General features: G+C 33.4%; 1 protein-coding gene across 8 annotated transcripts in view; it reads left to right on the top strand.

Moving 5' to 3' along the window:
• Positions 1-242: 242 nt before the first annotated feature.
• MLLT3 (MLLT3 super elongation complex subunit) overlaps positions 243-27,423 on the top strand; it is a 268,850-nt gene continuing 241,669 nt past the window's right edge. For 2 of the 8 annotated variants that reach the window (XM_074281855.1, XM_074281848.1), the window contains exons 1-2: positions 256-663; positions 2,070-2,250. In XM_074281855.1, the coding sequence (XP_074137956.1) occupies positions 652-663; positions 2,070-2,250 (193 nt within the window). In that variant the 5' untranslated portion in view covers positions 256-651. Of the gene's footprint in view, positions 664-907; positions 1,087-2,069; positions 2,251-27,423 lie in introns of those variants that run through there. The other 6 variants (XM_074281852.1, XM_074281853.1, XM_074281850.1 and 3 more) reach the window with 6 other exon arrangements.

The following is a 27,423-nucleotide window of genomic DNA, read 5'->3' as shown; positions in this document are numbered from 1 at the left end:
CCGCCCAAGACTTTCCAAGTGTTCTAGCTCTCCTCTAGCCTTTTCCTCAGTAACCTGTTACTTTAAGTAATGCATTTCGGTTTCGGCCGTAGTCGGGCGGGGAGGGCGGCCGAGGTTTAGTGTAATTTAGTTACCGTGTTTGATTGGCTCCGTCGGGCTCTTTCCCTCGCCCTTCTCCCTCCCCCCCCACCTCCAGCCAGTCCCTCCCTCTTTCCCTCCACAGTCCCTCCCTCTTGCACCGGGTTCTGTGTCTAGTGTCAGTAGCTCCCAGCTCAAGGCGCATGCTCCGAAATCCAGTCTCAGCCCCTGCTGCTGTTGCTGCTGTTTGGTTGCTTTTGCTTTGGCTGTCGGGGCTCAGTTTAATAAGAGGGAGAGAGAAAGAGAAAGCGAGAGAGTCAGAGAAAGAGAGAAGAAGGAGAGAGATACAGACTGAGATTGAGAGAAAGAGGGAGAGCGAGAGAGACAGAGAGAGGGAGACAGGGCAAGGGGAGGGGGGTAAAGACAGAGAATGTCCGCCATCTACCCTCCTCTCCTAGGCGCACTCTCATTCATATCAGCTTCTTCATGAATTACAGCTGAGAAGGGGAGGGTGGGGGCGGGGGGGAGTCGGGGTAGCAAAAAACACCCCAGCAAACCTCCGGGCCCCCAGGCATGGCCAGCTCGGTAAGTACACGCAAAAAACCCCCTTCTTTCCTCCTCCCTCACCCAGCGCTGCTGCCGCTGCTGCTGCCCAGACACCGCTCCGTGCTTCCAATTAGAGAAAGGTTGGTATGGTTTGCAGTATGCTGCTTTTCCCTCTAAATCTCCACTCCCTCCTCTGCACTCTCACCCCCCCAGATACTCCACCCCCCCCCCGCCTTGCAATTGCAAGAAGCGCGCACCCCCCCCCACATACGCGCGCGCGCACACACGAACACACACTCTCACACACACAGACACACACGCAGACACGGTGGAGGAGGCGAATAATAACTCAGCCATATTTCAGCAGCCGCTGCAGCAGCCGGGAGCGGAGTGTGTACTGTACAGGGCGGACTCTCAGCAGTAGCGGCAGCGGAGGCGGGCGCCGCGGTCGCCGCTAGGATGGTGCGTTCTTTCCCGGCGTGTCTGTGACAGCAGCGGTGCTCACACGCAACTTTAACCCCATGCATGTGTGTGTGTGTGTGCCGTGTGTGCCTGTATGTGTGTCGGCGTAGCCGCCTCACCCCGCCCTCCGCCCCCGCTTCTCTTCCCTTCTTTTTTTCTAAATTAATTTGGGGGGAGCATGGGATGGGGATAGGCCCTGTGGTGCTTGTCGGGGTGTTTGCGGGGTTTGTCCGGGCGGTTTTCTGTGCCTGTGTGGGGTTCTCGGCAACAGGGCACGCTACCTATTATGCGTAATGTTTGTTTTGGGGAGGGGGTAGTGGCGGGGCACGCTGAGTTATTAATGCACTGGCGCGTTGTGTGCTTTTTGGGTGTGTGTGTGTGACGACGTCTCGTATTTGCTGTCCACGAGTCCTGCAATAAAAAGCACAGGAGTTTGTGACTTGCCCACTAGCAAAAGATGCCTCCAGTTTAAATCCTGCCTGGCACAGCGCTGCACAAGCATGCACGCTTGCATGCATGCACTCTCAGCACATAGACACCGATACACACAAAGACTTGCTGGGATTGTTCCTTTTGCGGGGTTACTTTCTGTGGAGGGGTGCCCCCGCCCCCATTCTCCGCTGCCACCTGGCCCCATATTGTCTGAGGGCCGATCTCGCCTTGCTTTCTAATTGTGTTTAATTTGATTCCAATGTGTCTGTTGTTAGGCGTCCTCACCCTCCTCTTCCTCCCCCCCCCCCCCCCCATGGGGGTAACATTCCGTTACAATTAGCGCTCATCTGGAAGGTGGCTGACCCGATCTCACCTAGCTGGCTGTGTGGGAGAGACATGAGGCGTGTGTGGGTCGGTGGTGTTTGTACGCGTGTGAAACGTGGGTGTGAAGAACACTGTTTTCTTTTGTGTGCTTCAAAAAACAGAGCGTGCACAATCTTAAAGCCACCTTTCCCCGTTATTCACCCTCTCCCTCTGTCCTCCCTTCTCAGTGTGCTGTTCAGGTGAAGCTGGAGCTGGGGCACCGAGCCCAGGTCAGGAAGAAACCCACCGTGGAGGGCTTCACCCACGACTGGATGGTGTTTGTTCGCGGACCCGAGCACAGTAACATTCAGCACTTTGTGGAGAAAGTCGTCTTTCACTTGCATGAAAGCTTTCCTAGGCCAAAAAGAGGTAGGACGGACATAAGGGGGGCTGGCTTTTTTAAGTATTTGCTTTAGAAGACAGCGAGGGGAAAACAATTGACTTTGCCAGTGTGCTTTCCTCCCCTCCTCCTTCCTTCTCTCCTTCCGTGTGTTTGCTGAGCTCTCACTCTGGTGTTTGCTGCGGCGAGAAAGCCAGGGGCTCCCCAGCCCAGTCTCTGATTTTTCAAAAGTCACCGCATGTAAAAGGGCCATCAGGTGTACGGCATTTTCTTTTCCAAAGCAAGAATCGGCCGGTCCTCTGGGGTTAGCAGCTCAGGCTGTGGATGGTACAGTCGTTAAGGGCTGGGGGTGGGGCTGGGGAGAATAAATGGCATTCGCGTTTCTCCAGAAAAAAAAAAAATTGAGTTTGATTTGCAGCATTTTAAAAATAAAAATGCATCGTGAGTGCTTGTTTCCTGTTCAGGTATTCGTGTTCCTTGCCCCGATCTTTGCTTGTTTGAAGGTTACCACAGACTTCTTTTTTTCCTCCTCTCTACTAGGTCTTTCCAGCCTTATCTTTCTGTCTGAATAAAGGTTTAATCTTCCCTCCTCTTTGATGGCACTGAGTCCCGCCTAGATTGTGGTGTTTTAAGCGGGTGGGGTTCCCGATCTTAGCTGTAGGGCAAGAGTTTGCTGTCTGAGATTGTTTTGTGAAAATGTTTCTTAAGTTTCAGGAGGAACGCTTGCCTTCTGCTTGGAAGGCTTCACCATCTTGTTTCTTTGACTTTTTTTATTTATTTATTTTTTTGAGTTTGCATAATTCTGCCTGGTCTGTACAATTTCAAACGTTTTTCTGTGCAGGGCAAGACAGTGCTCAAAGGAGACAGTTTGTAGTGTCACAGGATATTGGGAAAAAAGGTTTGGGTAACCTCAATTTCAGTTTCTTTCACCCTCCTGGAAGCTACTGTCTGGTTGTTTTAGTTGGATTAGTGGAGGTAACAGTACCACTACAATAAGGTGCTTTGTTTGTGAGCAGGTTTATTTATCTAAGTAGACACAATGGTTAGTAGTTATCTCCCATTTGATCTGTAATCTTTATTGGCATCTAGAACTCCTGCAGTTCCTTAGAACAACATCATAATAAATCCATTCTGCTTAGAGCTATGTGGGAATTATTGAACATACAGGCAGTGAATAAAGAAAGGAGAAATGCTGGGTCGAGTGTAGAGGTGGCAGAGGTTGTTTTGATGCGTTTTTTGTTTCCCAAGCTCAAGTGGTGAAGGGCTGTGTTATGTTTTCTTTCCCTGACTTAGTTTGTAATGCTCTTTTCAAATAGGAGAAGTTGAGTTTGACAGGCTTTGTTTGATGATTAATAAATGAATTACATCTCTAGTACAAGGAATATGCCTAGTGGGAACTCTTTATGTTGGAATTTGTATCCAAGCATAACCAGAGAAAGAATTATCCTTTAACCGAATCCTATTTTGTATCTCAAAGTCATGATACTGAGTAGGCTGTCAGTTCTTAATTACTGTACAGGATTGGGTAAGATGGCTCTTAGTATCTTTTCTTCTGGGGTTTGTTAGTCACTGCGGTGTTTTTAACAAAAGAAGCCATCTACCCCTGAGACTCTTGGTACCCAAGGTTGCCATTATCTGACTGCTATTGACTTAGAATGTTTAAAAAAATTCACAGCTTATGTTTTGGGAGAAAAAGCCCCCCCCCCTTTTTTTTTTCTTTTTTTTTTTTTTTCATGAAGTACAGCAATTGAGGTAACAGTTTATATACTGTGACAATGAACAGATTGGCATCCAGAAATTTCAAAATTAAGAATTGTTTTTCACATAGCTCCATCTCTGCTCTAGTGGGTGTGTGATGTGACACTCTCCCTTTATTTCCTATACTTAATGATTTTCTGTCCAGCCTGAGGGAACATGACTCTGCAGCCCAGACCTGGGAATTGTTGCTAGGTGTGGTGTGCTGCTTGTTTAATAGTAGGACAATTTCTGGTGTTTCAAGGGTGAGATGTCTGCTTGTTGGTAGAATGTACTTGTGTATTCTCTGGTATGGATAACTTTTACTTATTTAAAAAAAAAAAAAGCCCAGTCATGCAAGCCATTGTTTTAAAATGTTTATTTTTTAGATTTTTATTTGTATGTGTGTTTTCCATGATGTGACAAGTGCTGGGAAAAATGCCAGCTTACATAGCCTGGGAGAGACCTTGTCATATTGTAATTACACATGACTCAGATTGCAAGAGAACATTTCTCTGTTCATTGGGAACAGTTGTAAGTTCAAGCAACACCAAACATGCCAGTCATTCCTGTGACTGATTTCAGTTTATTGAAATAAGACAATTTCAAAATTACAACAATGATGATAGAAGAGGCGTCCCAGAAATTTCTTCATCTACTCCTGCCCTTTTAAGGTCCTGCATCATAGTGGCAGGATAAAATCTCACTAATGAAGGGAATGCCAGTCTGACTTAGTGAAAAGTCTAAACTATGGATGGTTTTAAAAGAAATGTAGTTTAAAAAACCCTACTTTCAAGTAGTATATATTGTAAAAGAGTGTATTAGTAGATAATATAAAATTATACTGAATATGCTATGTCTCAGATACATCTAAGGATCTATAGCATATGAATACATGCTTTAAGAACACAGCATTTGCTGGACCTACAAGTTGATTTAGTCATTAATTTGTTGTTTTGAAAAACCTGATTTCCTTTTACTTGAGACTTTGTAGAGGAAAAAATGACAAAACTTTGAACTTTTTACTTAATTAGAATTACATATCCCTTTTTTTGAGTTTTAATTTGATATGGTCAAATGAATGAAGTTTTACTCTTCCGCTAATACATGTATAGAAGACCTGAATTTGAAAACTAGTTATAGTCAGATTTCTTGTCCTACATTTTGGTCAAATGATGTTGTTTGGAATCTAGAACATCTACTGTTGAGGAAGCAGGCAGATGGTGCTGTCATTGTTAAAATTATGTAGATATAGAAAATACAATAAAACCTCCATGCTTATTTATTTGAACTGGATTTATAATATTCTACTCTGACCATGTATAAGGCATATTCTCAGTACTTCATGTTAAATATTAATGCCTTCATTTGCAGTAAGATGTGAATTTGAGTGAACTTTCTTTCTAATTATAGCTATTTCTAGCATCGCAATCTGTTCAGTTGACATTTATGATATTAAATCTGTTGCTTATTATTTTCTGTAAGCTAATTTGATGGCTAGTAGTATAATTCTGTAAGCTAATTTGACTACTGGTATAATTTAATGGCTTTTCAGTTGAAGCTACATCTTTTTTGGGGAGAGCAGAATGAGAAAAAAAGCGGGCAAAGAGGAAACTAGAAAAGCATAAAACAATTAATCTAAGCCTAAAAGATGTGCTTCGATTTAGCATTTTCTAATCCTGACTTGAATCTTTAATGTTGAATTTATATGACAACTGATGTTGGCAATTTTTTATAAAGCACCTAGAATTGGGGAGGGAGAACCTTTTCAGATGTTTGATTGCATTCACATTGTTTTTGGAGTCCTAAGTAAGGTTTTCAAAAAACTTTGCTGTAAGAAAGTAATGATGGGTAGTAGCATTTTGAAGGGAAAACTAATGGTTTCTACTTAAAAAGTAACAGTATGTTAAGGTGATGATGTGGTTTTCATCAATTCATATATGTTGATCTTAATTCTATGAACGTCATGCAATGGTCTTTCTTGTAGTCTGTTGACTTGAATCTGTGCGGTGCTGGTTTATTGCTTTTTTCCCCCATGAAGAGCTAGTCACATAAAAAGGAGGCATTTCATTTTGTCCAATATAATATTAAAGGTTTCATAGTCTGACAGTTATATTTTTTCCTTTTTGATAACCTTTCCATGTAAACAGGTATCATAGCACACTTTATTTTTTCGATGGTTGGGGAGAATGCTCCATGACCATTGATCTTTGTTCTTCTAACCATTTACCATTACAGTATCTATTCCTATATAGGTTTGTCAGTATGAATGAAAATATTTGCTTTTCTGTGTTTTCTTGTCAGTGTGTGTAGGTAGAAATAACTAGTGGGGGTGGGATAGTGGGACAAGGTTTAATTATACCAATTTTGCATTTTGGAAGAAACTTTTATTTTAAAATTTTACTTCCATTCATTAAAACATTTGAAATATGCCAGGTCTTTGAATCATAGTGCTTTTGCATTATCCTTTGACAGTTTTCTTTTCTTATGTTGTGCTTTTCTTTGCTTTTGTTACAATCTTCTCATCTATTTGAATCATGTCCACCTCCCCACCAAGAGAAGACCATGTATCATATAGAATAAAAGATCTATTTTTACCTTAGATTCTTAGAATCCTTAGAATTATTAAAATGTTAGTTACATTATAGCCTGAACTGTATTTATTACTTCATAACTTATATCACTTAAATGTTTTATTTTTAATTTTAGATATTATTAAATTATCCAGTGTCCTTTTTATTTCTAAATGTTATTAATGTCTTAAATTGTTGGGCAGACCATGATTTGCCTAAAAGTTGTCACAGAGAAATAGTTACATATTTTCCAAAGAAAAGTGATCGATATTTTCCTCCAAATCCTTATGTAGTTTTAAACCTGAAATGTGAATGGAAATGAAATTTTTATTTTAGATCCCATGACAAAGAAAAATAAAGATACAGGAGCCAATTTAGACCATGGCTTGGCATATGAAATTCTAAAACATCTTTGAATCTTGTTCTTTTTATTAGACAAATAAACTTGGGCAAGTCACTTAATTATGATGTCCTTTAATGTTCTCCCATATAAAATAAGGGGATTGGTCTAGGTGACCTTTAAGGTATCTTTCTGTTCTAGGATCACTAAGATAGCTTCCTGTTGTAATTCTATGAATTCTGTGAACAAGAAGAAAGTTCACTGCTTACTTGTTATTAGAAATAATGTGATATTTCTTTCATGCTTCCAATATGCTATTAAAATCTTAAAAATCTCTTTTAAAAGGGCATCAAAAACTTTGAAGATCTTGTATATGCTATAACTAATCATATTTGAGGGAACATTTCAGTATAATGTTTATTTGGCCAACAAATGTCTGGTGAGTGTGTAAGTTGTATAAGGTACTATGTGCCTGCTGTGTGTGCTCTACAAAGAAGTATAGACAGGACATTACTCCAAATAAAATTTTATTTGGAAAGGCAATAACAACATTATGGATACTTATGAAAAGGTAACTAAAAATAGCAGGTAGCATTTTGCTTACTTTATACATATTCAGTTATTCAGTTAAATCACTATTGAGAAATGTTCATAGTTCAACCCAGAAGAATAATTAGAGTCTTTATGAGAAGGTAATGAAAGAACAAACTTATTTTTTCTATTCTATGATCTGTGCTTTTGATTTGCTCCCTATTCTTTCCTGCCTTATGCACACACTATTCTCTCCCATCCATCTCACCCTTCCCCATTCCTAGTTTGAGATTCTCCATATGGTTTAAAAAAGAAAACAAAACAAATAACATGGTGTGTGTCTGTATGTAAGTAAAACAGTTGAAATTAAGTGACTTTTCATTAACTGTTTTCTGATCACCCCAGCTACTAGTCCCATATCCCCAAATTACTTTATATTACTTTATATAAACTTTGTATTTTGTACTTAACATATTTGTTTACCTGATTGAAGATTTTTTTTCTTTTTTCCTCACTTATACTCAACCTAGCATCTGGCATATAATAGGGTATATAATAAATGAATGACTGATAGGTATGTATTATTGCCTTCCAAATTCAAAACTCTGAATGAAATGCTTATTTTTCCTCCACAGTTTTGAAAATTGTGAAATATATTTTAGATTATTTTCAGAGGAGAGAAACAAAAGAAAATATCAATTTATGGTGTGGTGAATGCTTGACTGTTGGTTTAAAAAAAACAAACCAAAACAAAACAGTCTTTGAACATTTCCCAAAGTCAGACTCTAGGAATGTACCTATTATCACTGGTCTGATGGGGAAACTAAAACAACCTTGTAGTTATAGTTAAATCTATAAGAAGAATGATGAGATTGATGAATATCTGAATCATAGGGTTTAGTTAACATGAAATAACAATATTATTGTGAAAAACATGTTCCCTCAGGTTTGTTTCAGGCTGAAGTCACGATTTATTATATAAATGATGTTAAGGGTAATATACTGATTTCTGCCTGTTAACCAATAAGGTGTTAGTTGTGTTGAAGTAGCAGAGACATATTTTGGTCAAGGAAAGGAGAAATCCAATTCTACTTGTTGAAACTTGTAGTCCTTCTTTCCCTTGATTTTAATTTGAATATGGAAACATACAATGTTGCCCTTATAGGTGTCATTTTTTTAATTGCTTAAAAAAAAACTGCTTGTAATTAAATATGCAGCATTATTTTTATGGTTCACCACTTCAGTTAAAACAACTTTTCATTATTCGTTAGCCATCCTTTGTTAGTTTTTTATTCTGATTATCTTGGAAGAAAGATCTGCTACTAAAACTTGGACCTTGTACCACTTAGCCATTCTGTGTCTTGGTTTCCTCATCTATAAAATGAGGATGTTGAGCAATGAATTTTAAGGTCCCTTCCACCTGTGGCCTTGGTTTCTGTGAAAAATCATTTGTGTGCTTTAGTCATCTGTTAATGTTTTTGATGTGGGTTTTCAAAGAAAAAGACTGGAATTTATATGAATTAGCGAGTCCTTAAATGTTAGTAACTAGCACCGAATTCATTTGGGCATAAAATTGAACTGGGATATTCAGGTTTTAACTCCTTCAGAGATGTAAGGCTATGTCTGTGGTCTTTTCATGCTTAATATTTGCACACAATAATGAAGTTACAGATTCTAAAAAGAGTTGGAAGGAATCTCAGATTATCTAACTTAAATTTCTAAAGGAAGCAAGATTGCTTTTTGTAGTATTTTCAACAAATGATCATTCAGACTTTTTTTTTTTTTTGACTTGTGGGGTCCATTTATTGAGTCTAATTAGAATTATAACCAAATGTGTATATGGATGTATGTATGCGTGTGTATACACACATATTTCATTACTGAAATTGCTTTCCCATCTTGAAGTGGAAATATAATCTTAACAAAACTATTACTTTTTCAAAAAGTTCTTTGAATCTTGAAGGGAAGAGTGTCTTTGCATGGGCTATTTGTCTTTGTAGCACTGATAGCTATCCTTTTATGAGAGATAATAATTCATTTTCTTGGAGGTATTTTTCCTCCCTAAAGGTAGAATCTATTATAATTTTTCTTAAGTATCAATAACAGCAGTAGATTATAGAGGTAATTTATAATTTGCCCATTATTATCTGTAGGCCTAAATTTAGACTACATTGTACCTTTTAATCTGCCCAATACTACTCTTTTTAGCTGTGTGATTATGCTAGGGAACTATTAATTTGGATTATTGAAAAACAGACTTACTGTGGGTTTTTTTTTTAATCAATCATACTTTTCTCCTCCCCCCAAAAATACTTCATTAATATGAGTGGTTGAATAATGAAAGCCTTCTTTTTTGGGGGGGGAGGTGGAAACCATTTTACTCAGCTTTTTCCTTGCTTTTGATTTCTCCCTACCTGATCTATTATTAGCAGCTGTTTCAAGATGACTACTCATGAAGATAAGAGAGTTGGCTATTGGGATTTGGTTGTTTTTAGTGAGGTAGAGAACTTTGAAAAACATAGGTGTTCAGATTCTGTTTATCTTTTAGATGTTTTGAGTATTCGTTTCTTTTGTTGCTGGTCCTTGAATGTATGGATGCAAACAAAACTTACTTAAACACTTCATTAAAAAATATAATGACATGGTGTAATATCAAAGTCAAATTTATCTTTGTGTTGTATAGAGGTGAAAAAACTGAAGTTATCTATATTGCTAGAACTGACTTTCAGACTCTTCTGGGATCTAAATGATCTGTTCTTTATTATTATCTTTTGAAATGTTATTCGTATTGAGTGTAGATCCCCTTTTTTCTTAATTGATGTCTACAATTTTATTTTGTTAATTAAAAAATTCTTTTTGGCTGCATATAATTTAAAAGAAGGCACTGAAAGTCAGAAAAAGAAATCTGCTTTTATGTTATTGAATACAAGCAGAAAGAGGGAGGGTAGCATTGCTGAACTGATTTTTCCTACTTCCCACCACTTATTTATTATGTAACTTATTTATTATGTAACCAACTAAAGCTCAATTTTTTCTATATTGCTAGTAGTTGACTGCATGATGTATAAACAAACTCCATGTGAAATTTATAGGAAATATCTTGGCTACCAAGAGACCATTTTTCTGAGTGTGTTAAAGCTTAATTAAAACAGCTGTTGATCTTTGCTTTTCTGCCCTTCCTGAAGACCTGCTTTGTTACTACTTTTTTTTGCATTTTAAAAATTAAGTAAAATTTTATGGATGTGGAAATTTTGCTTATTTTAGATTTAATGAAAACTAACTTTTAAAGATAGAGAGAATGGATTTCTTGCTTTGGCACAATAAAGCTGATTTCGTAGATCAGTAATATACTTTTTGAGTTATATTTATTTTCATTTCTAAAATCAACAACCCAAGGACATGAAAGAGTTGACTTTAATGGTTGTTGATATGATTTGTTCATTAAATGGTATTTTGTGTTTTCTAATTAGAGCATTTATTGGTAATGAGTTGGAAAGAGATGGTGACTTAGAAAACTTAAGATCTCTAGCATCCAAACTTCATTCTAGTCAGTAAATTAAGTGTATATCGACCTTTCCTACAGAAGATTCCAATAAAAAGTTTAATTGATTGATCAAAATTTCACCTGTTTTACAGATCAATAGTGAAATAAATCATTAAAAAATTGGTAGCAGTGGGGAGAAATGGAAAGAACACGGAAAAGACATGGAGAACTTCTAAACTATATGTTTTTCATTTATTACAATTGACTAACTTCTTGATGTATTGGTATGATTTATGCCATCCATCACTTGCTGATGGATGTATAAAGTGTTTGCATTTGTATTTCTCCAATCTGTGTATTTTGTTATTTGTGTGTGTTAGGAATTCCCTGTAATCTCTGAGCACTGAAAATCTCAACAATTTTTAAATGTATTTCAGAATTCTAATAGAAATTGTTGAAACAATAAATTCTGATGTTTACTTGCAAAGTCTTCATGTACGGTTGCAATTATTTTTTCTCCCAATAAACAATGATTGCAGTTGGTTTAAAGGCATGTTATTTGATAAAGATAGTTCTATCTACCTGAAGTATCTATAATGTCTTGACAGGAATCTTAAATTCGTTTACCTGGAACATGACTGTGAGAAACTTAAAAAAAGAAAGTTCCTAAAGACTGAACATTAGGAAATAACAAAAATCCTTTCCTTTGTTTTTGACCATTACATTATATATGTTAAACATGTTTACTATATATGTCCTGTAAGTTTAAAAATGTTTTTAGGAAATTATTTGATTTTTAAAAATTGATTTAGAATATTCCGCTGACATTGCTTTAGCTAGAATTGTTAATCATCTTGCAACTTTTTCATATATCCAATTCTGTAGCTATGTTGAACATTGAATTCAGTTGCACTGTTATAAATATATACAGGGATTTTTGTGGTAGATTATTTTACAATAAAAATGATTACTATATTTTTAATGGGAACATGAGTAATAGGTACTCTACCTTTCTCTGAGAAGCTTTTTAATATTTCACATATTTTAGATGAAAACCATCTTTGAATATTTTCCTGAAATACTTCATAGCCCATGTGTTTGATAATTGTAATTAATTTTTAAAAGGAGAAATATCTATCATTGTGTATATGGTATATTTATTTTTGTTATTCTGTAATTGGAATGAGATAGCATTTTTAAAAAAGCTTAAAGTTTGAGTGCAACTTTAACTTTAAAAGCCTATGTGCTGAGAGGCTATTGATCTTGATGGATATAGTACTGGCTGTAGAAGCCAGGAAGATCTGGCTCTCTGACCAGGGAGTAAGTCACTTAAGCTTGTATGAAGTAGTGGTAGAATTTGCAAAGAATATGCTGACTTGGATTAGTAGCAGCAGCTTCCTTACCTGAGAGTTGCTTAAATCATTGAAATCATAGCTGTTTAGTGCTTTCACCCCCATCTAAAAATTTTGAGGCTTAATATTTAGTTCATATTGCTTTAAATTATATTTTAATAAGACTTTTGAAAAAAAATAAAATAAAAAAAAAGACTTTTGGATATGTGTATCTTTGTAATTTCATTTGTCTATTGAAGGAAATGTTTGAGGAATAAATTCATAAATTTGTTAGAAAAAATTTTTACATGGTGTTACTAACATGATGGGTGGCACCTGCAGTCTGAATCCATAGACTTTTCTGTTTCATGTGGTTTGCTTATGCTGTATTATGTACTTTATTTATTTATTTTTTTTAGCTATTTTCAAAATATATGCATGGATAGATTTCAACTTTCACTCTTACAAAACCTTGTGTTCTAAATTATTTTCTCCCTCCTTTCCCTTCTTCCTCTCCCTTAGAAAGCAAGTAATCTAATATATGTTAAACATATGCAATTCTTCTATACATATTTACACAATTATCATGCTGCATAAGAAAAATCAGATTGTATCATGTACTTTAAATCTCGAAAAATGAATATTACTGCTTGAGACCTGAAAATGACTGGTTATTAATAACATTTGTTTTGATTTGTATTTGTATATTTACTTTTTGGCTATGGGAAGATACTTTTATTGGGTGAAATTGTGCTTATGATTTTGTTTCTCATGGATGGGCCTCACTCATGTTGGTTAAACATGAAATAGTGAAATAAGGAATAATTTTGTGAGTATAATATCACTAGAGGAGAATCTTAAATTGTATTTGGGAACTGATTGAATACATATAACACACAAGAATTTTGTTTTTGAATGTGATAAATTAGCCTCCTTAATTTTTAGTTGGTTTTAGTATATTTTTAGTAAACTTTAGCAACATGAATAACATGAATGTTATATTCCGTAACAAAGCTTAAATTATATTCCGTAACAAAGCTTAAGGTATTGGATACTGAAAATGGGAATAATTTTCTAGAGTATTCAAAGTTAGTGGCAAATGTAAAATTTATCACAAAAATAAGACACAATATAAGAACAGATGCAAAAAACTTAAGTAATAAGCATATATGTTTATGCAAATACTCAAAACAAGAAGTGTGTGTGCTAATATACATACGTACGTATATGTATATATAATGGAAGCATAGTTCATAGTGAGAAGGGGCCTAAAGGACAAGCTGTTCTGTACTTAGAGTTGGAAATAACTTAAGGCTTTCTTTACATTATTGTAAAAAAAAAAGACATTATTTTTACTTTGGCATGCTTAAAAATTAAAGGGCAAGTGATCCAAAAAGAATAATCTTGAAATTCAATAGTAAGAAAACTACTTGATACTTTGGGCTGGAGGCCAGCAAACATAGGGCTTTCATTGAGTGTGGGCCATAGGCAGGCCTAGAATTTAAAGAGACAGGGTACCTTAGAAGAGAAGAATGTCCTGTATTTGCTATTTGTAGAAAAAAAAAGAGTTTTAAAAGTTCTCTAGAGACTTTTTGTTGGATGATCTTTTTAAGTGGGAAGATACAGGGACATTTTCCTAACTCCTGCATTTTCTTTTTTGTGAAGTTGAGTACAACTTACTTAAAGAGCAAAAAAATGTTCAAATAAGGAGTAGTAATGTGTAGTTTTAAATAGGTTCTTCTAAATTCTTTTCTATATTAATCATTCAGTTTAAAAAGAACAAAAAAACTCCCTATTTTCTGTATACTTTTCTTAAATAAGAATTTTAAAGTGCCTACTATGCTCCTCAGGGACAATCTTTCACAAAATAGTTTTTAAAAGATTTGAATAACTTAGACTCTAAATTCTATCTAGGTCATCATTTCCTTTTTATCTTAAATCTCCATGGGGATAGAACCAGTGCTTTCTTGCTAGCTATATGCTGTGAGAACTAGGACTTGTGTGTAACGTTAAATTTTTGCACAAAATATGCAGTTGACAATTTAGTATAATTCAATTTCCTTATTTATTTATTTTTAAGAAAAATCGTTTCAGTGACATGACCATAAAAGAACTTATGGAGTAACTTCTCAAAGTTTGAAGGGTATTAATTATGAATTTTAAATTTAGTTGTAAATGAAGATTTTATATATATGCTTCAAATTTGGCAAGGTTTCAATATGACTACCTATTGTGTTTCATTTAAATATAATTTAAACTAATCATAAATGCAGGTCATTTAGGTTAAAATAATTTTTATTTGTTGTAATTTTCCTTTTAGTTTTTCATCATTAAAACACCTAAATTGTTACTAGTTAAAAAAAAAAAAGGAAAAAGAAAAAAGAAAAAGAAAAAAAACCAAAATTAAACAAAAATCCTAAATTTGTTAAAGAAAAAATTTCCCAAATGTTTGTTTTCCTACTTGAGTGATAACAAACCATATTCTTAAATATTCAGGATAGTGTTGAAAGTTTACTTCCTCAAATCCCAATACCTTTGCAGGACATGTCATAGGATTTTATTTGACTAAAATCATTGTTGGATTAATATTTTCTTTAACAATATGGCAATATGATTGCCTATATTAAAAACACAGTCTGACCAAAAAGAGGTTGAAACAGTTGGATTCATGCCAATTAATACACTTAGTTTCAAACTAATTTGGGGAGATTTGTTCTAGCATGGATCTTGTCATGATTCCAATGAGAAATGAAGTAAGGGTTTTAGTCCTTTGGAACTTTGATTATTTTGCTTTCTCATCTTTACATGATTTCACCCCCATCTCCCTTTTTATCATTCCCATTCTTTAGAAAATTAAGATTAATAATTTATACTGTAATAGAATGAAAAGCTTTTGTTATCATTTATTTGTCCTTTTCAATTGTTAGTTCTCACCTATGACATTTATCAGAGAGCATCTTAACAGATGCTAGAAATAGTATGATGACTTATTGTTTTTGTTATTTAAAAGTAACAAAAACTTATTATTCATTTTAGGAGGAAAATTAGAATCTTAGAGAAATTCAGTTAGATTTTTTTTTTTTATTTGAATTTTTGGGAATACACAAAATTGAGAGATTTGTTTCCATGTGAATTCTGGCAAAGACTTGTGGCTTAATAATTTGTGTATAACAATGAATCAATATGTATGTGCCTTTAATTTTTAGACTAATTCTATTTCTTGGGTAGCTAACTTTCCCAATAATTAGTTTTTGCAAATGGTTTTTTTCTATAAGGCAGAATGTTAAGTGTCTGAGCTTTATCTTGTGTAGCTCATGCCTCAACATTGAAAAAGTAACTGAAGATTATACACGTGAACAAAAAGTTAATAGTTGGCAAAAATTATGCCAACTATGCTATAGATTAATTTTGTTTGTATCATCCATTCGAATGGCAGAAAATGAAATAGAAATGATCTGGTTACTAAAGACCAGCACTGTATTGAGTCACTTGAACTTTTGATACTATAGTTTAAGGGATAGTTAAACAGCTGCTATAGATTTTTGCTCAGTGCCTTTGCAAAATTTGTTTGATCTTGTTAGTTTTAGATGCTATCATCTCTATTTAACAGAGATATTTAGTGGGTTAGGTAGGAATTTTCCATGATAATGATTTGAACCGCTGATTTGCAGGAAGTAATATGACAGAAAATGAGTAACTTGAATATTTCTTTGTGACACTAAATCTTGGAATGTGATAATTTCAGAAATCTTTATTTTCACAAGTGCTAATATTTCAAAACTTCTACTTAAGGTAGAAAGTTTTGTGGAGGTTTGTTTGATAATAACTGAAGTTATATGCATAATTAAAAATTGTTTATATTGCTTTGACATCTGGCTGTTTAAACATATCTTTGCAATTTAAGAAGTGTAGAGGAAATATTAATCTATTGACTTAAAAAATCTAGTTGGATGTGAGTCTACAATTAAACAGTTTATCTACTTTGAAAAATTGATGAGGTTAAACATTAAAGTTATGCAGTAATCATTTTTGCATGATGCAAAAGTTTCTCCTATTAACTGGGAAGTTAAGTAAGCAATAAAAATCCTTTCTTTTAAAGGCTGTACAAGATGGGATTTTGGAATTCACAACTTTGTGATTAGATCAGTGTGTTTGCCTCAAGGCTTCATCATTACTGAAAATTTCTGTTTCTTTGTTTGAAAATAATACTACTTAAAAATTATATCTGGCCTTGGAATAGTCATATGAAAACTACTGAAGCAAATTACAAGTGGTTAAGATTTTCATGCAATCAAGATGCTAAAGATAAATTACAGTGTTTTAAAGAGAAAATTCAATGTCATTTTGCATAAAAGTTTAGTGGTTTGTTCATTAATCTAAAATAACTGGCTTATAAATACTTTATCAGTGATAAAACTGCTCAGCATGTAAAATGAGGAGTAGAAGGGCACAAAGGCTTATTGCAAATTAAGGGCACAATGAGTACTAACGGACTTTCCAGCCATCTCCAGCTGTGAGATTATTATAGTTTTTGCAAACCCTTTTCTCTCAAAACTAAATCAAGAATGGTAGACTCCTGATAAAAAGAAGTGTATAAAAGCCTAACTAATCCTTAGATGAGTTACTTCAAACGTGCCAAGATAGAATAAAGTCAGTTAATAGCATGGATTAAAGGTTACTCTATATGCATTTTTATCACTCATGTTTAGAATTTTGTTGTATGTTAATGTATTTAGCCAACCTTTTTTTTTCCTAAGGGAAAAAAAGTGAGGAAATAAAATTAAATGTGAAGGATTGCATAATCAAATTATGAGAAAATTTAGGATCAGGTTGGCCTGCCAGTTTTGATTGCAAAGAGAGGAAAAGCAAGCTATATATAATTGAGTAAACAGTTCTGGACAAGTGGTTTAGATGTTTTGAAATGTCTACTTTTAGGATAAAGAGAATTATTGTGAACAGTTTTATACAGCTATTATCAAACTATATAAATACTTTTATTAGTTTTTTTTTCTTCAGAAATAAGGCCATTTTAGTATTTGCTATACTTATATAGTTACAAATATATGAAAGAGGGAGGAGATTCAGAACTGAAACTGGAATTAATGTTAAAAATACCTACTGTAACCTTTATATTCTAGACTTTTTTTTGGCATAAAAGAATAAGATTGGGGAATATTCTTTATTGTTTCTTTATATACCCCAAAGGATGAGTTCTCCCATGTGAAAGGGTAGGTTATATTGTCTCACTGTTAGCTCAGGGATTAAGTATTCACTACCTGCTTTTATCTTTTGGAATAGTTTTTCCATTAAAACTGGCATATTATAATGGAGCTGCCAGCAGTATTGTATTAAGGAAAATGATTTGGCTTCTTGCCATTGGCAAGAGTGGGGGAAAACCTGAGAAAATATCTGCCACTCTTATTATATTTTAGTGGTTATATATAGCCTTTATAATTTTTTTTGTAATTAAACTTTCAGTGATGGGAGATGTTAAAACTCTTTTCTCCCCCAGTGGCCAGCTCAGTAAAGTCCCAAGCTGTGATCTGCCAAAGGCTATCCTGGAGTTATTATTTATCATCTTACTGTCATGGTTGTGTATTTCAATTGCCATTTTTTTACAGTAAATAATAGTTAGTGGCCAGGCATGTGTCTTAGTGTGTATTTATGTTGATGTAGTCCACCAGCATTTGTTAAGTGTGTATGGTGTGTTGGGCACTGTGCTTAGAGCTGATACAATAAATACAAATAGGATGTGGCTATAAAGTAGTAAGACAGGTTTCTATAAGTTAGACAAGAATCATCTCTCCCCACTCCCTCCACAAGCAAAATAATTTTCTTTGCTATTCAGCCACATTAAAATGGTTCATATCCATTTTAATATTGATTTTTTTCAGGATATTATATAATGGTAAAGCACTAGCATAAATGAGTTTTATGATACTGAAGAAATAAATTTTGTATGGAACACATACAGTACACTATAATCATTTATGTGTCAGGAGAGCAGATCTTTGAGGGAAAAAAAAATATTTTTTTGAGAATTAGGGTGAGCTGGGTCAGGAGAGAGAGTGGATAGATATACTAGATGAATAGTAGGAGGGAGAAATTTGAATTGACCCAAAATTTTGAATCAATACAAAGAACCCAAAGAATGAAGATTTTTCTTTATGGCTGAAGCCCTACCACAATGCTGCAGATTGGTTTGACTTATGTCTGTGTGTGTTTATAGGGCTGGGACATTTTATCTTCTGTGTGTTTCTGTGGAAGTTGTTTTTTAGTAGCGCCCCAAGAAAGAAGTTTTGGAAAATAGCTTTGAAGCCCTGCAGACTAGCTGGGATATCAAAGGACTATGGAATTCAGGAGTCATTGTTTTATGACTTGCCAGGAATCAGACCTATTTGTATAGGTAGCATACAAAATAGCTGTGATTTGACAATTTGGTGCTATTTATACCCATCATAAAAAGGGAAAAGAAAAAGTTAAAGGGGGTATTTTGGAAACAGGAACTAAGCTGTAAATGCAAATTGCTTCACCATTTTCTCAAAGGAACAAAAAAGGAAAGGGAGTTTAGGAAGCTTTTTATTAAAGTTAGATTACCTAGGACTTGTATGCTTTCAGTATATATAATGTATTCACATAAAAACTTAAAGTTTGTTTCTCTTCAAGAGAAATAATTGATTTTTCCTCCTTAAACATTTACAAAATTGTTTTAAGACAGAAATAATGGATAAGAAGAAAGACTCATAGTTCAGTTTCTAATCAAATTATAACAGATACACACTTTTAAAATATAGTTTTTGGAGATGAAAAGAAAATTGATGTTTTACCAATTTTTATGTTTCAAATGAAAGTTGTCTACTGTTAACAAATGTGGAAGACTTTTTCACTTTTTGGAGGAGATAACTTGAGGGGATTTATATTTTTAACCTAATAAAAAGTTTTAGTAGTCTTTAAATGGATAAAAGAAATATGTAAATTTCCGTTTTATTTGACAACCTTATCATATATGTATTCTGAATTCAAAGATGGATACTATATGGAACACAGGTTTCATTAAAGAGAGCATCTCACTATGAAATTTATATTTCTTAGATCATTTTTCACACTTTCTGAGATTTTTAACTTTATCTTTATTCCTATACATGGCAATCAGAATAGGGTTTAGGTGTGGAGATAATTAAATCATGTAGAAGTCTGTGTGTGTGTGTTTGTGTGTGTATATTTTGTGTTTTTAGATATACTTTAAAGAACTTTAAGACTGAAGCCTTTTAATAGATTGTCCCAAGTTTAATGTTACGGCATAAAAACCTTGCTACTGAGCAGAGATTCTTGGAGTCTGGTTTGTAAATTTGTTGGGAATCTTTTGTTAAAAATAATTATTTCAGTGTAATTGTTTCCTTTTGTATTTTTGTGCTTTTAAAAGATTTTTCTGAGTGTATCCTTGACCAGATTGGCAAAGAGAGGTTCATGATACAAGATTAAAAACACCTGATATAGAGCATCTTTAAAATGATTGTTTATAAATGAATTTCAGGGAAAAAAAATCGCATCTTAAGCTACAAATGATCTATAATCTTATTTCTTATCTGTCTGTGTACAGATAGCTTTCCTTGAAGACTGCTCAAGAGGAAGTTCCCTGCCTCCTTTCTTCTCCGAGGTTCCCTTGTATTTGCTTTGTATGAGTTTTGTATATATTTATACATGCACTTGTCTTTCTAGTTAGAATGTAATCTCCTTTAGGGCAGCTGGAATTGATTCTCTTTTGACTTTCAATTCTAAGTTGTTAGTAATAAAGCCTGGTACAATCTTAATGTTTGTGTATTCACTAAAGGGAAAGTAATATCTGTGGGATATTTTCTCTGACACTTTGTCATCCTTTTTATTGGGTCTTACTGATTTTTATTTTTTTTAACAAGATTAAATTCTAAACTTAGCAAAAGTACCCAAATATAAAAATCCAATGAAGTAAAATGGAAAGTGACTGTATGCAAAATCACAAGTCCTAATTATTTATAATTTGTTTAAAAGTGTAAATTGATTTTAATTAAATAACACAAATGACTTTTTTTCTTTTATCTTCATCTGATTTGTTTTTATACCCTTCTTCCCCCTATCCTCATTTCTATAATTGAAAACTACATAGGTGTAATCATTCTGTATATTGCTGTCCTATGTCTGTTTTCTTCAATCAAATATTCTTTCCCTTTGTTTCTCCTGATTCCTTCTCCTTTCCAGGATTTAATATATATAAGCAACATGGTTTAGTTGGTTAAAGTCTGTTCTTATAGCCAGGAAAACTTCACCTGTATTTAAGTACTGTCTCTGACAGATTCTGATGGTGTCATCTTGTGAAATCATTTTACTTATTAATCTCTAGGTATGTATCTAGGGTCACTAAACTTTATATGTATTCCTGTGTTGCATATTGACACCCCCCCCCCATTGACATTGTATTGATATTGATATTCTTTTTTTTTGTTATATCTCATCATTATATTTAAAAAAATATTTCTCTATTTATATTTGAATCTGGTTTTGTGGAATGGCAATTGGACTCCAATTAGACTCAGCTGTAGGCACCTTTTTAATACTAGGAATGGTAGAGAGATTGCCAACCTGCCTATCATAGCTTAAGTTACTATAAATATTTTTGTAATTTTCTTTTTCCATTTATTAAACCCTTAGGTTATAGAGCTTAGAGCTCTAATAGTAGGATAACTGGGTCAGAGAGTATGAACAGCTTTCTTGCTTTTCAAAGATATTCCATTTGACAGATCTATTAGCACCTACTGCTAGTATGCTTATATTTTTAGGAACATGCAAAAATAGAATTTTATTGTTTTTAAGTATTTTTGCCAATTTTCTGATTCCAAGGTGTTCCAAAGTTTTTTTTAATTTTAATTTTTTTCTCTTATTAAGGTTTCAGTTATTAACTCACTTAGTGTTTTAAATGGATATTGACAATTTGTTTTATTCTTTAAGAAAAAACTAAATTGTCTATGTTCTTTTACTATTGGAGAATAAATCTTGTTCATAAATTTGCTGATTCCATATAATTTTGAGGTCATGCTATTTCCTAATTAATTTGTATTTTGTGAAAAGATTTTTAAAAAATAGAATGAAATCCATTTATTTTTGTCTTCTATTTCAGTTTGTTTAGTAGGTATGAATTGTCCTTTCTTCCATGTAAAGTAGTTTTATCACTCTAGTTCTAAATCCTTTATGAGCCTAGTAACTTTCCATTAATTTATTTTCAAGCCTTATTGCTTTGGTTAAGTAACATTTTTAAACTATGTCAAATAGTAATGGTGGAGGTAGATTATTCCTTTTTTGTAGGAATGACACAAGTTTCTCTAGTAGTTTTTCAAAAATTGTCAAGAGGTGGAATAGTTAGGGTTTTTCTTATTGAGATGAATTGTCTTGATTTTTTTTTCCTTAAAATTGAATTATCTTTGATACAAGTCCCTTTTGATTAGACAATATTTTGATGTATTGTTATAGTCTTTTTAACACTAATATTTCTTCATTTATGTTAAAATGAGTGACATGGGATAGGGAATAATATGTAAGATGAAGAGAGAGCAACATCTGGATTCAAAATTTTAGGAAGTCTAAATGTCTGAGGGCAGATTTGAACTCAGGTCCTCCTGACTTCAGGGCTGGTGCTTTACCCACTGTTCCGTCTAACTCCCCTCCCAATGCTTTTTTATAAAATGGTTTCTTAGTGTCCTTTTTTATCTCTCCATTTAACATCAATTTATTTAATTACTGTTTTTTGTCAATTTGGATATTTTATAATTTTGTTATTTTCATCCATTTCTTTTAAAGTCTCAGTTTTTTGATGTTTACTTGTATGCAATACTTTAGATTTTCTCTTATGTACATTGTGATCATTCCTTTTTGATACTAATAATTTATTTTCCTCTTTTTTTTTGCTTAAATATGAAAACCTGTAAATTTATGATGGCTCTTCCACTTCTTCCCACAACTCTTAGTTTGATTTATCAATTCATTGGTTTCTTTTTTCTCTGTCTTACTAGTTTATCCTTTATTTGAATAATCTCCTTCTTTGCATTTTTTTCTATTAACTTTTTATGGCAGTTAGGTGGTGAAGTGATTAGAGCTCTGACTAGAGTTGAATGACCAAAGTTGAAATATGGCTTCAAAAGCTTACTAGCTATGTGACCTTCCACAAATCATTTAATTTTGGCTTGCCTCAGTTTGCTTTTCTGTACCATGAGCTGGAGAAGAAAATAGCAAACCACTCCATTATCTTTGCCAAGAAAACCTCAAATGGGGTCAATAAAGAATTGGACACAACTGAAACAATTAAACTATAAATCAGTCACTCAGAGATCTTTTAAGTTTGTAAAAGAGAATCTCCTTCAAGATTTGGACTTTTTGCCATAAATTGTGAAGTTACTTTAAACATTAAATTCCTATTTTATTTTTGTTTTTGAAAAGTATGTTTCACTGGAAAATTTTTACATAATCCATACTGTTTATTTTATTCCACAAGATTTTGCAAAATCTTGCAATAGTCAAATCAATGAATTTTTTTCTCCCCCAAATGTGATGTTTTTCCCCCCTGACTTTTTGTGGTAGTGTATATTCCTCTGTAATTGTAATTAGGAGAGTAGTTTACAAGATTATTTTTAGTAAATGTTTGATTTGTCTATCCATTTTCCATATTTATATACCTGGGGTCACATTAAAAATTTCTCAGGTGAAAAGCATCACAAGTGGAAAAAGTTTTAAGAACCCCTGGTGTATGGAACATCAAACTTAGAATCAGGAACCTCATTTCTCTTATCCTGAAAGTTGGGGGTTGCAGTACCTATATTTTAGTATCTTTGTGAGTACAAATGAAAGAATGTTTATAAAGTGCTTTGTGAATATCAGTCATTATCATCATCAATTATTGGGTTATCTCTTTGTCTTATAGTTTTTAAAACTTGTCAGTATTATTTGTTTGAGTTCAATATTTTTTTATTAGTATCCTACAAATTCAGTTAACTAACAACCTGTCCCTTGTTTGTATTTTTTTAAATAATTTTTCTTTTCTCCAGATTGGTTACTTTTTTTCTTCTTCACTTGAAAATCTTTTGTTTCCAAATATTCCTTGTTCATTTTCTCTACTGAAATAAACAGTTTTATCTGTTACATGGTTGTGCTTATGTCTTCCATCTTATTTTTAAAAGCCTTGAGTTTATATTTTTTGTGATTTAGTATTTAATTAGAGATGATATATTAATTTCTTATGATTTTTTTCCCATTAATTTCTTCATGTTTTTTAATATATTTTGTTGTGCCTTGAAAATTTGAGCTTTGGTTCTGATAGAACAATACTTTTGATGACAATATATTACATTTTTGATTATCCTTAAAATTTTTGTCATTGGTAACCTTTGATTTGTTAGTTTTAATAATTAGTTTTTCTTGTGATGATTTGTATCTTTTTATCTCTTCTGGAACTTCACAGGGTTTTTTAGGGAAATGTTGTATAGTTTTAATCTGCTATGATTGTAATACCTTTTGTAAGACCTGTAGTTTTTACTACTCTAAATATCCTTATTTTAGACTTATTTCATTAAATTAACAGTGCAACTTAAGCAGCTATTCTTTTTTTTTTTAGAATTTTTTTCCACAGTATATATGCATGAGTAATTTTTTTAAATAATATTATCCCTTGTATTAATTTTTCCAAATTATCCCTTCCCTCCCTCTACTCCCTCCCCCCCATGACAGGCAATCCCATACATTTTACATATGTTACAATATAACCCAGATACAATATATGTGTGTAAATACCATTTTCTTGTTGCACATTAAGTATTAGATTCCAAAGGTATAAGTAACCTGGGTAGATAGACAGTAGTGTTAAGCAGCTATTCTTTAATTGTGTTACATATAAATGGTGATTTCTATTAATTTTTTTGTTATTTAAAAATAACCACAAACTCCTCCCTCCTTCCCCACCTTTGAACTTTTTCTCATTTAGATATGTCATTGTTAGTCTTATAAGTTGATTTACTGGGTCAAAGAGTACAATCACTTTTCTAGTTCTCAGTCTGTATTTTTTTTTTAAATTCAATAGTTTTTTATTGTTTTAATTACATAAAAAGATAGTTTTCATCATTCATTTTTGTAAGATTTTGAGTTACAAAATGTTTTCTCCTTCCCTTATTTATCTCCCCCTCCTCAAGATAATAAGGCTATACATTTTCAATCATTTTAAACATGTTTGCATAATAGTCATTTTACGAAAGAAAATTTTAAAACAAAGGGAGAAAACCATAAGAAAGAATAAACAGACAAAAAAAGGGGAAAATAGTATGTTTCCATTTGCATTCAAATCCATCCAAATCTATTGGAATTGTCTTGCATCAGTGTATTGTTGAGAAGAGTCAAGTCTATCCTAGTTGATCATCACATAATCTCAAAGTATAAATGACTGCAAATGTTAGTTTGAGATACCTGTAATAACTTTATTGTAATGTGACCTTCCACTACCAGTGTATATTTTTGTTGGTGACAAAAGTTAAAGGTCATTATTCCTGTCATTTGTTACCTATATTCATAATATAAAGACATGGTTAATGTTAGTAACAGTAATGTTAGTAGAGAAAATGAAGATGTAATCCTCCTCCACTTTAACCCCCTGGAATCTATCCATGGACCCTTTGACAGGAAGGGTAGGGGAAGGATAATCCATGAAATCAGGTTTAGAACTCCTGTTTTATGTTTTATAGATAGCAAATGTTTATAAATGGCTTTAGAAATAGTATTTTCCATTAAATCACAACTCAAGGAGTGTTAGTATAAGTTGAGATGCTGGTTTGTGAGATTCTGGAGCTTTTATCTATCCCTTCATTGGTAGAAGTCATCAAATGAGCAAGAAGTGAAATACCAGTATAATAAATTTCAATTGCATAGTGATTTTATGAAGAATGGACAAAATTGAAACTGCCTATAAAACAAAAAAAAATAGTTTAAAGAAAAACCTTGTTTCAAAACTAATTTGACATCCTAAGATATTTTAGGGTCATCATTACAAATAAGAATTATTATTTAGACATGTAAATTCATGGCACTATGGACTTAGCACAGCAATACTGCCCATGGGGTTTTCTTGACAAAGGTACTAGAATGCCTAATGGATTAAGGCATAGGTTACCTTGCCCAGTCATACAGCTAATAAGTATCTGAGATTAGATTTGAACTCAGGCCTTTCTGACTGCAGGCCTATTGTTGTATATAATATGCTATCCATCTGTTTCCCTTGATAGATAGGAACAATTGATTAGACTCTCTTTATCAATGAAGGTTGCTGCTTTCTTTGCAGTTTGTAGTTTTAAAGCACTCTCTGGAACCTTGAGAGGTTAAGTGATTTGGCTTGGGTAATATAACAAGTATGTGTCAGAATCCAGACTGGAGTCTCTTTCTGATTCCAAGTTTAAATCTATATTCACTACATCTACACTGCTCATCCTTCATAACAAATATCCATCAGTCCTCTGTGTTACTGCAGAAAGAAATGTCGTCGTTTGACATGGATAAACAGAAATAAACTATCCTTAGAAGTTGTATTCATATAATATTTTTCTTTTTTTTTTTCTTTTGAGGCTGGGGTTAAGTGACTTGCCCAGGGTCACACAGCTAGGAGACCAGACTTGAACTCGGGTCCTCCTGAATTCAAGGCTGGTGTTCTATCCACTGCGCCACCTAGCTGCCCCATCATATAATATTTTTGAGCTTCTTTTGAATTCTTTTCTACTATTTTTCAAATTAAAAAAAAAAAACATGCAGGGACATCTAAACTGAACCTGCATCATTGGAATAGTAGTCAAGGTAATAGCCTGTAATGCTGCAAAGAAAATTTTTTGATTTGTCTAGATTGGCCATTTTACTTATCAAATTCAGTGGATAATTGCTCAGTTTTCCTATTTAGGAACAAGCTTTCAAGAGGCTTTCCTTTTTACCCCCTTTTTTCTCTCTCTTTTTTTCCTTCCTTACTCCTCTCTCTTTTTATACCTTCTCTCTCTTCTTTGAGGAATGAAGGTGTGTATATATACATATGATCTTTCTAGATAGTAAAGTGCTAAAACTGTATAGATTTTCTTAGTGTATTAGGTAATTGGCTAAAATACAAGTAAGATGGGAATTTACCTAATAATTTAAAAACCTTTTTCTTCGAGTTTATGCCCCTGACTGTTGACTACTGTATCAAGATGGAATTACATTTAAATGGGCCTTAGAAGCTCTTCATCAGATTGAATCTCATAGCTCCACTGTGAATCTCTGAAGACTTCTGTCCTCAATTTGTGAATCAGCTATTTTTAGAAGTCCATTATCATATGATGCTAGAAGTAGAACTTAAGTGATGTTTAAAGAATTTTCAATTCAGATAATTTCAAAGTCTGTTAGACAGGGAAGAAATACTGGTGTGTGTGTGTGTGTGTGTGTGTGTGTGTGTGTGTGTGTGTGTTGGGGGGAGTGAGAATAGGAGAATTCAGACTAATTACTGAGAAAAATGAATATATGCACTTAGAATTTGTTATTTGGTTTACATATATTTATTTTATGTTGTGTTTATATTAATTTTATGTTGCTGCTTTTAGAAATTTTTTATATCCTAATTATAACAGAATGACAATCTCTTATTTGAAGTTCTTTTTTAGAAAGATGGAACTGAATCTGCATTTTCAATTGAGATTGCTTATACAAATTGATGTGCTTTAGATTGTGTTTATTCTGGCAATGCAATGATTTTTAAATGTTATTGTTTTCCAAATAAAAAAGTTTGAGGCAAAAAAAGATTTGATCAACAAAGTTGGCACTTTGCAACAATTACTGTCACTGTTTACAAAATCGGTGATTTTTTTGGAATAGAATATTTTTTTCTATGTAAGATATAAAAGGGTGGAGCATATAGGAAGTTTTTGTGTAGCAGTAGGATGGTAATGTCAGTTTGTACTGAACTTGATCAGTTGTGATTTTTTAGTTTTTTTTACTTATTAGTCCTGGTGAACTTCTATAAACTTTAAATAATTTCAGAAGGAAAAGAACACATTTTTAAAGATAAATCATAGTTATTAGAAGATACTAATATACTTTTGGAGTATTCATTGAAGCATAATGACATTACTCTTTACCAACTTCTGTGTTCAGAAAAAGTGTGAAAGAATATGATATGAGACATAAAATAA

This window comes from Sminthopsis crassicaudata, chromosome 1, assembly GCF_048593235.1.
Source record: "Sminthopsis crassicaudata isolate SCR6 chromosome 1, ASM4859323v1, whole genome shotgun sequence".
NCBI lineage: Eukaryota > Metazoa > Chordata > Mammalia > Dasyuromorphia > Dasyuridae > Sminthopsis > Sminthopsis crassicaudata.
Note: the sequence above shows the minus strand (reverse complement) of the source record. Positions and strands in the feature narration are given on the sequence as shown.